Source organism: Lytechinus pictus, chromosome 2 (genome assembly GCF_037042905.1).
Source record: "Lytechinus pictus isolate F3 Inbred chromosome 2, Lp3.0, whole genome shotgun sequence".
Lineage (NCBI taxonomy): Eukaryota > Metazoa > Echinodermata > Echinoidea > Temnopleuroida > Toxopneustidae > Lytechinus > Lytechinus pictus.
The window spans coordinates 18,201,240-18,216,031 of record NC_087246.1 but is presented as its reverse complement, the minus strand read 5'-3'; the positions used below and the strand labels follow the sequence as shown (position 1 = coordinate 18,216,031).

At 35.2% G+C, this 14,792-nt stretch overlaps 1 protein-coding gene across 3 annotated transcripts; it reads right to left on the bottom strand.

Moving 5' to 3' along the window:
• Positions 1-163: 163 nt before the first annotated feature.
• LOC129254650 (SWI/SNF-related matrix-associated actin-dependent regulator of chromatin subfamily B member 1-like) lies at positions 164-10,088 on the bottom strand. 3 transcript variants are annotated; one of them, XM_054893152.2, is made up of 8 exons: positions 9,924-10,087; positions 6,743-6,854; positions 6,066-6,330; positions 4,839-4,966; positions 4,045-4,211; positions 2,901-3,091; positions 2,055-2,186; positions 164-1,591 (listed from the first exon to the last, which is right to left on the bottom strand). In XM_054893152.2, the coding sequence occupies exons 1-8, from the start codon at positions 10,008-10,010 to the stop codon at positions 1,552-1,554; spliced, it is 1,122 nt and encodes a 373-aa protein (XP_054749127.1). In that variant the 5' UTR covers positions 10,011-10,087; the 3' UTR covers positions 164-1,551. The 3 variants fall into 3 exon arrangements, with proteins under 3 accessions (XP_054749127.1, XP_063967913.1, XP_054749128.2); XM_064111843.1 differs by lacking the exons at positions 164-1,591; positions 2,055-2,186 and adding an exon at positions 2,278-2,413 and having other exon boundaries at positions 9,924-10,088; XM_054893153.2 differs by lacking the exons at positions 164-1,591; positions 2,055-2,186 and adding an exon at positions 2,489-2,639 and having other exon boundaries at positions 9,924-10,088.
• Between the last annotated feature and the right edge of the window lie 4,704 nt (positions 10,089-14,792).

Here is a 14,792-nt window from a genome sequence, read left to right as displayed (position 1 = left end):
GGGGGTGGTGCAAGAGTCCAAATAACGTTACAGTTAAAAGAACTCTTTCAAAAGAACAGATTTGCAGACAAACTTGTGACATCAACATCATTATGAACTCATAAAACAAAACCATTGTGATGTCACAAGTTTGTGTGTATAAAAACAAAAGTTAACCAACTAATGAGTTTAATTGATTTATTACAAAATGTTACATATATTTACATTTTACATGATACAGACAAAACAAATACACATCGCATTCCATGTAACATAAATCTAGAGGTTTGTTCAGTCATCATCTGAAGCAACATATCCAATCTTGTAGTTATAACTATAAGAAATGAACTAGTTTGGTGCCAAAATCAAGAGATCCCAAAACTGTGAAGCTAATACCACAAAATATAATCAAAGATTATTTTAAAGTAAGCTTGAGTATCGACGAGTTCGTAAGCACCCTCATATCAAACAAAATACCTGCATCTTTGATTTTTCATAAAAATGTTACTGATTGATAGGATCAAATGCCCTTGTGATATTCATTACACACTCTGAAATTTCATGAAGAGTGAATAACAATTTGCTGCTATTATCATATTACCAAACAAACTCATATACCTGCTTGATGTGGTATACTGTACATGTAACTTCTTTCCCCATTAGGCAATATGTGGAATACATATAACAGAGATAGATGTTAATCATTACAAATGTATCCCTTGCCTGACATTATTCTATGGTGGTGCATTTAAAAGGTGTTCCTTTTACCCTTGTTAGAAAATTCAAATATTTAAGGCCTTTGCTGACTCCTTCCCCTTTCCCAGAACATTCCTAGACTTCTTGGCAACACATCTGCTAACAATGATCTGGGGCCTGTTTCATATAGAGTTGAAACTATGGTAACTCATCAAGGCAACTACCGCAGTAACAGGACTCGACAGTTAATCACAATCAAGCTTTCCATGGAAGTTACAATAATGGCAAAGTAACCATAATTGTAAGTCTACAATGTGAAATGGGCCCTTGTACTTTGGTGTAAAAAAGAATTCCCTGTGTCATCGGCAAAAATCACTGTATATACCAATTACTATTATTATTATTATTAGCTAAAAATAAATCCAACATTTGAATTCCATTTATGTAATATCAAATTCATTTAGCGTTCTCTGTTCTTCATGTCATAGACGGGTATACAAAAAGCTAAAGCTGTATTTCAAAATGTCTAGTATAATTTTGAAAAATGCAATTGCTATTTGAAAATTTATTTATGAGCTTTCACAATATTATATTTTAATAAGGGGAATATTATATCATACTGGTAAAATGCAAGGGATTGCTTATTAATCAACCTCTAATAGGAACTTTTTTATTTTGTGCATTGCAACAACAATGTTTGCAAAAAAATGGAGAATGTCTTATCTATCCAATGATCACAGGTCCTCACATGTGTAATGTTAAACTCCATTTTACTGTGTTCCAAATTGCCTTTGATATGAATACGGTATGCAGATCTGGACCCCACTTGTTGGTAAGAGTTGGTTGGTGCTTTATTGTGATGCTTTCGGGTCTTTCCTACCAAGCTGGAGCAGTATTGGCAAGACGACGAATTCTCCTGTAAGGTATAAAAGATGAAAGGGATATAAAAGCTTGAATAATCTAACTAGGGAGCTTTAAATTTGTGACACAACTTGTAAGACATGCTTATTTAGCAAGAGATGTTGCTATATGCATGAGTATGACAACTGAAAATATAAGAACATTGACCACATGTTATTAAGATGATAAGGCTTTGTTTCCATATCCAGTAACAATGGCAATGTGCGATAGTACAATTTCAGTGATGTGGGACTAAGAAAAATTTAAAAACTCATTGAATAAAAAGGAAACATCAATAACTGAAGAAAAAACTTAAAGGAATAAATGAACAAGTAAATTAATATATAATAACAATAGCAAGTCCATTTATATAGGGTACCAAATCTTCATATCATTGAACACGTTGGAAAAAATAGCCCAAATTTGGTTCGACGAGCAACAAGATATGAAAAAAAAGAAAGTCAAAATGATCAACTGACCTGGTGTTTCTATCTTGATCCCTTATCTTCTTCTCCATCTCTGCATCAGTGAGGGTTTCTAGGAAAGGACACCAACTGTCTGCTTCTCCTTGATTACGTACAGATATCTCTACTGTAGGCAAAGGTGATTCACTGACAGAAACAAAAACACAAACATAAATCAGTGAGGGTTTCTGGGAATGGACACAAGCTATCAACTATGCCTTGATTACGTAGATATCTCTACTGTTGGCAACGGTGATTAAATAAGAGACAAAAAGTCAAATATAAATCAAATAAGAGTTTCTAGGAAAGGACACCAACTGTCTGCTTCTCCTTGATTACGTACAGATATCTCTACTGTAGGCAACGGTGATTCACTGACAAAAACAAAAACACAAACATAAATCAGTGAGGGTTTCTGGGAATGGACACAAGCTATCAACTACGCCTTGATTACGTAGATATCTCTACTGTTGGCAACGGTGATTCAGTAAGAGACAAAAACTCCAATATAAATCAAATAAGGTTTCTAGGAAAGGACACCAACTGTCTGCTTCTTCTTGGTTACGTACAGATATCTCTACTGTAGGCAGTGGTGATTCACTGACAGAAACAAAAACACAAACATAAATCAGTGAGGGTTTCAAGGAAAGAAAACCAGATATCAAGTCAGGTTAATGTAAAAATGAACAAGATCTATGATGATATGGTGATCAATTGACCTTTATTCTTTCTCATAAAATCATTGTTTATGCAATTAATTGAGTGAGGTTTTAAGCAGAAAAGCTATCTCTCAGCCATTTTTTTCCAAATAGGAGGGGAGGGGAGAATATGTTCCCTGAAAGTATGACTCTGTACAAATACCTGAAAGCATAGGTTCGTTGATGCCAGCTTAGTTGTCCTCTGATACTGTATGCAATGGAGGTCACAAACTCCCCACCTAAACCAAGATCAGCACACAATTTGAGAGCAAACTCCTCCGGACTGTTGTCTTTTTCTGCCATGTCCCATTCAAACTGGTCCACCAAGGAGATGTTTCCAACATGTATGTTCAGCTGTTATAAGAAATGAGAAACAACATATGCTAATGCAGGTACCTCTACCAAAATCTAAATCTCTTTGGACCTCTGAAATCTGTTAAACCTAGGAGAATTGGACTTAGAAGAAGCTTTGGACAATCTCGTCTGAAAATTTTCTTTGACTTTATTGGTCACTATTATAGCCTATTATTTGAAGGTTGACTAATGCTGGAATTTATCAATAGAAAAAATTATTTCACATCTTCACTCAAAAGAAATTCACTACGAAGAAGATGATCAGAAGGAATGTTTGTGATTTTAACATTGATGTTCTTGATTTCCCCCCTAAACATAGTTCTCCTGGGATACAAAGTAGTATTGAATACCTTTCAAAATGTTCTAGTACTTGATATAATAACTTATGTTATTGAAACAAAAGAGTTGTCTGTTTTAGAAAGAGAAACCATTTATGTCAAATAGCAAATGTATTCATTATGTCCCCCCTTTCCCCATTATATTCATTTTTATGAGTTCAACATTTTAATCAATCCTCTTTTACAGTATGCATTTGGTTAGAAAATTCAGAATAGAAAATAGAGATTAGTGATAGGTTTCAGGCTAATTTTCATATTTGACTTCAATGGGAGCGATTAATGACAGAGTGGTGTTTAATAAAGCTGTGAGTAACTTTCACAACTCAACAAATCAGATTCTAAATCATTTTGATTCCCAAGAGCTAAGGTTGAAATCCCATCTTTGCAGATTAAAATTCTTGTTAGCAAGCATCCAGAAAGGAAAATTTGTTTTGTTTTCCAAATATGATTATGGTAATAAAAACTGCACTCCCTTTATGATTAAACAGGTAAACCTTGGGATATCTTATATTCTTATTAGCACAAGAAAGGGTCATCAGTGACATGGCCCCCAGAGAAAATATTAGTGTCAGATTGTAAAGTATTAAGAAAGTGGCTATCTGACCATGCACCAACCTTTAGAATGACTCTCTGATCATGTGCATCTAGTATACTTGTATCTGTAGGATAAGCCTCTATCTGGGTCTTGATTGCCTGAGAGATGGGTTGTATGAAGGTCGTAGGTGGCAAGTCAAGGTCATCGCAGAGTATTTCAGCAAACATCTCAGGGGTTATGAGTTGTTCTATAAAAAAAAAAGCACAAAGTTACATAGATACCATAAAGTTAATTTTTGTATGCTTAACTTTTGGGGGCAGGACATGGCTTTGGAAAAATGTCTAATTCAAAACATTATTTTTTCCATACTCTTATTCATGTACAACAGTGTAAATACATTGTGCTTGATCAAGATTTTTTGATAATAATTCCAATCTACATTATCGTTAAACCAGTTTGGTAATCAGAAAATACCAATCTTGATACCAATTTAGATTGTTGGGTGGTATATTTCAATACATGATATGATCAACAAGCAGCTCATAGGTTCCTGAGGAAGAGAAATCCATTGTTTGAAAAAGGCAGTAAGTCAGTCTACTTTGTGGCACTTTAGAAATCATTATTTATGGAGCATTTTGTGCAAGGTATAGTTTATAACTATTGCTTTGATTAATTGATTTGATTTGATTGATTCATATCCTATTCACAAAGGCATAAACATATTTGTAAGTATAAAACACTGCAAGATAGATAATACTAGATTAACGTATAAAATGAAGACAAAGACAATATTAAGTGGAGGGATACACTGAAAAGCAACACTTGCATGATAAAAGAAATGATTGTGAATGGACAGTTTCTCTTGCATACTGACCATTTTTATTCCATGTGAATGTGTCTCTAAGCTTCTGTCCATCTATCTCCATATCAAGTCTTATAGGAACAAGGACATCAGGTTGAGTAGCATTGTCATGGATAATAGCAGGATCATGATCATCATAACTAAGAAAACAATGATAAAATACATTCATGAGAATTCATCAATTCATTCCATTATGAATAAATAAAAACATATCGTGAACGTTCATTTGCTCAAACCTCCCCAGTTTAATGGGACACCCTTTCTAATTCCCTTTAAACAATTGATACATAAGACATATTTAAAACTTACATGTAATCAAAGAGTACCTATTTCAACTAAGTGAATTTACCAATTTTTTTTTCTTTTGCTATTAAGCACCTTTTGATTTGCACTATATAAAAACTGTTTATTATTATCTCATTGTCCTTATCATCACCTGGGGTAAATTTCACAAGGCTGTAAAGTTATGCATGATTCTACACATACTTGTAACAGATGACTCCTTCTTGTGCTAAATCAAATCACCAATACTTTCCGTGGAATGAGAATAGATTTTTGTATAATTCTTATAAAAACTTTAGAAATAACAAATTGCGCTATAATACTTGTTAAAGATGAGCATTTTATCTTTTGGGCTGGATTTCACCTTTATCTCATGGGAACGCAAAGCATTATGAATATAATTCAGCACACTAAAAAGGTTAGGGTCACCAGGGGAGCGTTTCATGAAAGGACTTGTCGGACGTTTTATCCGACAAGTCCTGTTTTATCCGACAGTTACCATAGTAACAGTACCTTTCAGCCAATCAACATCAGAGAAAGATGTCAGATCTGACAACTTGTCGGATGAAAATGTTGATGAAACACTCCCCAGGGGAGCGTTTCATCAAGATTTTTGTCCGACAAGTTGTCAGATCTGACATCTTTCTCTGATGTTGATTGGCTGAAAGGTACTGTTACTATGGTAACTGTCGGATAAAACAGGACTTGTCGGATAAAACGTCCGACAAGTCCTATCATGAAATGCTCCCCAGGCCTCTGTAAAGTTGTAACTTACAAACAGCCTTATGAAACACAACCCTGATCAGATCTGATCAAATATGAAATAAATTTCAATTTGTTTTTTTAACCTTATTAGTATATCAAATGAGATGCATATGAGATGGGCAAAATTATGACAGACAAACAAGATATTCCTTTTTTAACAATTTTTTTTATAAAAAGTGGACAAGGCCTTACCACATTGGGAATGTCCTCTGTTTCTTTGGTCCTATCTTGGTCCTTGATATGGGAGTGGAGCACGGTACTGCATCTAGATGGTGTGAGCTGTTAGGAATGGCAGGTACCCAATCACGACTGCGTTTGGGTTTAGGATCCCTTGCCACTGCACTGTCTGTGGTGATGGATACGGACCTGTATTTCTCTTCGTTGCCTTCAAGGATTTCTTCAACTTCCCTTGCTCTCAGCAGGGTCACATTTGTAGCAAGTCCATGTTGGCCAAATCCTACAAGAAAGCAACATTCATTGGGGTGTCAATCATCAGTCATCTTCAGCTAGCACAATAAAACATTCTTTAAAATGATCATCAAAATTTTTTGAATCTGCTTGATCTTGTATTTCTAGAGACTTTCATATGACTGCAGGTATCCAATGAACAGTGTAGTCACTAAAACACACTTTATACTGAGGTCAAGTTCCTACATAAATAAGAACTTTGGGAATATCATTATCATTTTACGTGTCTGATTATTTTTTATCACAGCTCTCACTACATGTAAGTGTTTCAAGGAGTCATTGCATATTTTGGAAATAAAATATTTTTATTTGCTTTCATTTTTAAATACAGAATACTGACGATTGGTAGATTTCAAATAAGAAACAAACTACATGTAACAAAGAAATAATATTATACTCACTTTCTCCCTGTTCGACAATCATTTTTCTCTCCTCCATGCTTGCCATTTTCCTCCATAGTGATGGGTATTTTTTGTACAATGATCCTCTGAAAAGCCTTAGGTAATTACCAACCTGAAATAGATAGTATGTCAATGTCAGACAGATAGTTTTAAGTCAACTTTTCACTAAAGCCTTTGACCAACCATGACTGAAGATATGGACCAGATCTCACAAACCTTGACATGGATACTGTAGTGAATTTGCAGGGGTGTGATGAGTTCAGCTTTAAAGCTAATTTCTCTTTTTTCTGTATTTTTTATTTGCAGAGCAGCTCATTTCAAATAAAAAAGAAATGTCCTGTATATGAGCTTTCGCATTCTCAGTTTTGTTCAAAATTTATTAAAATTATGTGTACTAGTATGGTGTCCAGTGTCCACAAGTCCCATCCCCCCCTCACGAGACCCGACACAATTTCTTTTAAAGCAAAGACATGCCTACACCCCTAAAATAGTTGCCATGGCATGCACACATTAAAATTCTACTGTTCAGTTAGTTTCAGGAGAAACAGTACCAACAGCGGCTGGCCTTGTATTACTCAACATGCATACATATATTGAGACATCAGAAAATAATTTCAAAAAACTTTGCAACATCATTCCAAAGCCAAAAGTGATGAAAATAGAGGGGTTTTTTTTTTCTCTCTGAACTACATATGCTCAAAATAGCTGATCAGTGATTTTGAGAATTATCATACTTAGCTTTTCCCACAGAAAACACACCTTGGGTAATGAATTATGATACCATTTTCAAGTGAATTTCACATGCGGAGAGGGGTGCGATCGAAAGTTGATCGTAAAAAGAAAACTTATCTCGGTAATTTATTTTTTGTAGGTAGATCTATTTGTGTAGATCTATGGTGGAAGTTTGATAAATTTCAAGAAATATGATTGAATGTACTGTAGATCTATAATAGTATGACTATAAACAGTGATTGGTAGTAAATATATGATCCACTAATATACTCTAGCCTAGCCTAGGCCTACTTGATCATGCACGAAAATTTGACAGAATTCAGAATATAATTAGAGGTCTAGACTCCGACTATAGATCTAGATCTAAAGCCACATACAACTTTTCCATCCTAAATCTGGCAATCCCTGGCATAATTTCGTGAAATAGGGAACACAGCAGTGTCTTTATTCGGTCACACGCATCGGTTCTCTAACGTCACTCACACGTATTGCGAGGTTAATATACTAACCTCCCACCATGAACCGCGTTTGGCAGTGGATTTCTAACTAGTAGTGGGTCGCGCGTGCTGCGATCCCACTTCTGGCAGTAGAGGCGCACGGCCAATATGGGAGACTCTCTCCAATAGGGGAGACAATCTCCCACATTGGAGACATAAGGGCCGTCTGCACCATCCCGAGTTTTCAAATTAGCGCGCTATTTCTGATCCGGCAAATTATCCCGATCTGAAAAATCTCGAGATAGTTGGCGGTGGAGACGCAATTATCGCGCTAGTTCGTAGGATTAATCTCGAGATTGCAATCCCAAGTCAACTCGGGTTTATTTGCAAAATAGCGCGCTATTTTACGAATTATCCCGCTAATTCGTCGGTGCAGACGCACTCGAGATTGGACTCAGGGTAATTTATTCATGACGTCAGTCCATAATGCAATTCGCGTTCCACTTCCGCCTTGGTCAAAACATAAACACGTGCGAAAGTCAACTTTATACATGCGAATAGCGTTCATCAATTGCCTAATAAGCAACGATGGTGTCCCACCAGTGAATGGATTTTGGGAGAGACCAGACCGAAGGGGGAGGCGCTCATCGACGATGGTCATATTCAATAACAACACTGACAGCAGTGTTGTCTTATTCCTTCGCAAAATGTGAGCAAATAGCATTTCTTTCCTCCTTCTCTCCCTCTCTCTCTCTCTCTGTCGTTGTCTCCTACTCATATTTAACGAAGAATACATCACTTCTTCACTCGCTGGGCTGAGAGGATTGTTGCATAACACCGGTCGAATTCGGCGAAAGTGCTAGTGAAAGGAGTACATTGCTTGCATATCGCGGGAAGTTATTCAAAAGCGCGGGCCGTTGAAACTCCAAGATCCGAAAGTGCGCATGCTCGAAATATCGGGTTTGTTGCCTCGCTCGAGCAGGAATCGCTGTCTTGCGATGGTGCAGACGGGGTTTCTTGAATCTCGAGATTAATCGCGAAGTGGGCCGATCGGGCTAAAATCTCGAGATTGAGCAAACTCGGGATGGTGCAGCACCACCTTTGCTTTGCAAAAGGACAAAAGAAACAACACCAACAATAGCATGATTTTTTCCATCCAAAATTTTGTCTCACTGAGGTCAGAAGCCCATTTGTTTTGTGTGTGATTGACAACGAAAATCCTTATCAAAACAAAAGTAGACGGTGAATTTTTAAAGTAGACGGTGAAAAGGGGCAATTTTTCATGAGGAATCTCCTTAGCACATTTTTATTTGCCGCCAAGGTAATCCTTTTGCAGCAAATGTAAACAAAGGAAATTGGTCTCCAAAACTGGAGACTGTCTCTGAAATTGGATAGGGGGGGCCTACCCAAATTCTTTACAAAAGTCTCTGATATTGGAGATAATCTCCCACATTGGAGACAGTCTCCAATATTGGCTGTGCGCCTCTACTGTCTGGTGTCCACAACACACGACTTCTTATCATCTATGGCTTGATTTTTCTGTGTGCGGTGGCATGTAATAAACCCTAACGTAATCCACCTCGACTCTGCTGACTAACGTTTAACTTTAACTTTAAATAATTAATGTTAATGTTAGAACTTAAAGTGCACGCGAACAAATAAAATAATCGACGAGTGGTTCCCGAAACCACAATTTGGCCCTAATTTTTAATTTTTAATATCTTCTAGTTCAAGATCACATAATTTATTTTTTTTTGCTTTTGGTAGAGTGGGCATGTATATGAAAGTCCCCTCCCCCCCCCCCCCCCCCCCACAAAAAAAGGCAGCGCAGCCGCAGGAATTCAGCGCACAGCGAACAAAGGATTTGGCCTTTGGCTTTGGGCTGACGCCGGGCAGGGGATGCGTTCCGCGACGTGCCACACACTGCACAGACTGACTGTGTCATGTCAGCGAGTGTGTCTTTTCCTACCACTAATTTGAGGCAAAATATCAATAAAACGAATTTTACTTACTTCAGAACCAATCATATATTGCTCTCCTCCTTCTTCAAAATGGAAGACATCGGGCTTCTTCCCGTATGTTTTTAGAGGTGTCCCCATTTTGTATCCTTTTCTTTCGTACTTTCCTTTAATATCAGCGCAGCCGAATCGAAATCACGAATGTTATCGTGAATGGTATTGGCGAATTTACTTCAGCGCCGCGCCAGCAATTAAAAAGAAAAAAATTGAAGGGGGTCAGTGAAGGCCCCACACCGCGGGGCACCGAATTAATTATTTACTAGATGATAGTACCGTTTTTCCACCCTACTTGATTTTTTTCGATTCAATCAATCCAATTCAATTTCAATTTAATAGTCTACGATTTAATTATAAATGAAAAAAATATATCTTCCACTGGCTTTCTCTTTTTTTTGCGGGGGGCAGATTTTACCAGAATGAGCCACAACAAGGGCATCATTTTAGTGAAATAACGGGGCATGTGTATAACTTAGATGTGAATATTAAATCAATGAGGCTTTGGGGAGGACTGGCACTGCCATTTCAATGTGGACACTGTGAAAGTACACAAAAGCATGTATATAAAAGAGGGTTATCACAGCGAGGAATGTAACGTCATATAGTGACAAGGCCAAAATCAAGAAAAACAGTTTTCTACCCTATCATGACAGTGATATATTTCAGGCATTTTAGGATTAAAAAAAGACATGACAAAATATTTGGTTAGATATCTGATTGAGGATTATGACTTGTTCAGGGTCCATTTTGGAAGTCCATGTGTAAAAGCATATGGCATCCACTTTGATATGTCACGAGACGTATATGGTCTTCATGAGTTTACTCCAGTTTGTAAACTCACGTTTTGCTTTGTTGGTATTTGTTTGCTCTCTCCCTCTCGCTCTCCCTACCTCCCTCCCTCACCTAGGAGCGGCCTCATCTCTCTATCCCCTCTCTCTACCCTCCCCTGTTTCTCCACCTTCTATGCATGCTTCTATCATGATAGTTGAAGAAACAATGTTTGTGAGTCAATTGGACACAAGGACCTATAACACAATCAGTTTTGCGGGGCACACAACTCGAGATGTATTAAAGGACAAGTCCACCCCAACAAATAGTCCACCTGAACAAATCAAGAAAAATCCAACCAGCATAACACTGAAAATTTCATCAAAATTGGATGTAAAATAAGTTATGACATTTTAAAGTTTCACTTAATTTCACAAAACAGTTATATGCACATCATGGTTGGTATGCAAATGAGGAAACTGATGACATCATCCACTCACTGTTTCTTTTGTATTTTATTATATGAAGTATGAAATATTCTAATTTTCTCCTCATTGTCAGGCTATTGAAACAATGATTAATTCCTCTTGAACATGTGGAATTAGCATTATTTAATACTATATGGTTCAGTCAACTTGGTTCTTATTGTCAAATCTGTAAAAAATGAAATAATGTATAAATCAAACAATAAAGAACAAAAGAAATAGTGAGTGATGGACATAGACTCATCATTTGCATGACACCGACTTGTGCATATCTCTGTTTTGTGAAAAATAAGAGAAACTTTCAAATGCAATAACTTTCTTATTTTACATCCGATTTTGATGAAATTTTAAGCGTTATGCTAGTTTGATTTTTCTCTATTTATTCAAATGAACATTTTCTTTGGTGGACTTGACCTTTAAAGAGTCAAGTCTGGTTCACGAAGTAAAAAACAGAGCCTCCTACTTGTAATTGGGAGTGTAGAGTCGTCATCGACTTATTCCCATGCAAATCAACTGTGAATATTAATTTCTATTTTTCAAGTCTTGACAAATCAGATTTTATGGAGCTTTTAAAAACACGTTTTATTACTTCAGGATGCCATCTTTCAATCCGAGGCAGTTTTTAGCCCTGCAACACATAGGTTTGCAATCTGAATGCAAATATAAAAAAAAGGCTCTAATTGGTTTCTGCTCAATATCTGAAACAAAATACACATGCAACAATGTTCTTGACTGGCCAATGCCATTTAGCAGTTGATGGCAAACCTTTGTGTCACAGAGTCCTGGGGAGCATTTCACGTTTGTTTCATCCAACAAACCCCATTTTATCTGATGGTTACCATAATAACAGTGCCTCTAAGCCAATCAAAATCTAGGAAAGATGTCAGATCTGTCAACTTGATAAAACACTCCCCTGTTCTTGAACATACTGCAATAACAAATTATACATATAAAAATCATATCTGCAGACAAGATTATAGCATGGCAAGGAATTTATTAGAGTCCAATAAATGTATACAAAGTGAAGCTGAAAAATAATTACACATTCTGGAGTCTTTGTTTCTCTCTCTCTCTTTCTGTTTTACATTGCTATCTAATCTGCTACTTATTTTAAGATTTTAAATGACAAAAAAATTTGAGTTCATGTACTGCATTCTGGGTGAATTAATCAACATCATAAAACATCGTACGGACACTATGATACATATGGTATATAGTCCACATAAATCATTTATAATACTAATGTGCAATACACAAGTAATTATTTCATTGATTTTTAAGCTTTGCATCATTATCAAACAAACATACACACTTAAATAAAATGAAACATTAAGGATTAAGATGATCAATGTGTGAAACAAATAAAATAAGACTATTTTGATTCTTTACATGGCGAGGATAACATAAAGCATGAGCAATAACGTTACTTAAGATGTATATAGAAGATAAACATAAAAAAGGGAAAAAGGGTATTCCATTCCACCTTACTAATGGGTGCTTGCACAAAATGAAAATGAGACGAGAGTCCTGAAAGAGAACAGAATAAAAATATCAACATAAATGGCCTTTACAGGCTCATTCACATCTTCCACACACAAAAAAAAAATTGATTCTTTATATTTTCAATAAACACAATCCAAAATGCAAAAAAAAATGTCCTGTGCTTACATGCTGTTTTCATTCCCATTTTCCTTTTTATATTCACATAGACATTAAAAAAGATAAAGAAAATTATTAATAAAAAAAATGGCATCACATATGTTAAATGTTTGAAATCACTGGCTATATACTGTCTTGACTGGTACAAGTAGTATAGACACATATCTTTTTACACGTGTATATTTGGCCTCCAACTTATGATTGTCTGTGGAACCATAGACATATGGACAAAAGTACACTATTCTTCATTTTCCATTGGTAACAAATATAAACTTAGTGAGAGGTGGGAAACATACACATACCAAAGTAGATTCAATTGGCATCCCATATACAGTCAAACCTTCTTTAGCAAAAGCATGTGTAGAAATACAACCTATCTATAATGACCACAAATTTGATTTCCCTTGAATATTTTTCCCCACTGAACATGCAATCAAGGAATCTTCCATATCTATAGATAAATTCAGTTTGGGTGCTGTTCTTTTTTTAAATTTCTAATTTGGATCTTCAACATGATTTATGCACTACATGCATTTACATAGCAACACACCTTGCTTATTGCATAATTTATTGAAAATGCTTTCATTCTTCTTTGGAATCCCCCCCCCCCCAAAAAAAAAAAAATAATAATAATAAATAAATAAATGTATAAATAAAATAAAAATAAATACAGTTATGGCTGCTATAAGTAAATGTGCTCTGTAGTTGAATTCATCTTAGACCATGTGTTCATAAAATACAAATTTCTTGTCTCCTTTAAGTATTCTTTATATACAGGTTTCAATGAATAAAAAAAAAATCAACTGTGTATACAACCTCTATAAAGCAAGCATAATCTGTTTCACCATTAAGACTTCATGAGAAAATTGGACAACCAATAAAAAGTATTACTTTCTCCTCAATTTAACTTAAAAATTCAGTATGTCCAACTAAATTAATTGATTTATGAAATGGAATAAAAAAAGTTATTTTCAAATAAATCATGATGTTGAGATTTCAAATGATACTCATCTTTTTCTTCAAAATAATTTGATGACCTGTTGTATTCACCACACTTTACAAGTACAAAAATGAAACATATTTGAATTATTAAAAGAAATATTAACAAAGGAAAAAACAGAGGTAATGCGACAGCGATTCCAAAGAAAATGATTTATGAAGATAAAAAAAAAATTAAATAAAACCTGCCATAAAAAGAAAAAAAAAATGGCTAACCTGCCATTAAGGCAACAAAAGTATCTACCCAACATGTCTTTCAGTAGCTTTGGTTACAATACATATCACACTCATACATGTAATAACATTGACATTTTTATAAATGTAAATCAGTTCATATCACTCAAAATACCCATCTAATGGTATCACTTGAAAAGAATGGAAAACCCAAGAAAATATTGAAGATACAAAAGAAATCTTCTGAGCATGATTGATTTTATGTGTAATGAATTCAAAACACTCCCTAAATTGTACCTAAAAATTTTCATATTTTGGTGACTCAACATGAACACACTGCTTATCATATACCATACTCTATTCTTTCAAAGTTTCCAGCCACACGTTTTTGCACAAGTGTATGAGCGCTTGTATACATAATACATATATATCTATATATAATTTGAGTGAGTGAGAGAGAAAGAGAGAGATAGACCTACCTAAATATATGTGTAAATATATATCTATATATATATATTTCTATGAAAATGATTGTTTTCTGCTAAACTAACAATGAAATTACAAGCACACTAAATCAAGTGAACATTGAAATCTGTAACACCAATAATCAATCTAATAGTAATAAAAAGCACTTTGCATATTTCAAACAAAATTGCAAATTAGATAGGGAGATCTGCAAGATTCTAAATGATATGTTGACTAACCATTTGCAAATGTTTTTACAAAAAATTCTTAAGACATGATTTACACCCAACATTTTAAACATTTCAAAAATACATAC

What these genes read in the sequence shown, in the direction of transcription:
- LOC129254650 (XM_054893152.2), bottom strand. Translation starts at nt 10,010, where the DNA reads ATGGGGACACCTCTAAAAACATACGGGAAGAAGCCCGATGTCTTCCAT. An exon ending in GATTGTCGAACAGGGAGAAA is followed by an intron (nt 6,331 to 6,742) that starts GTGAGTATAATA and finishes GCTTTCTTGTAG; the next exon opens with GATTTGGCCAACATGGACTT. An exon ending in GATCAAGATAGAAACACCAG is followed by an intron (nt 1,592 to 2,054) that starts GTCAGTTGATCA and finishes TATACCTTACAG; the next exon opens with GAGAATTCGTCGTCTTGCCA.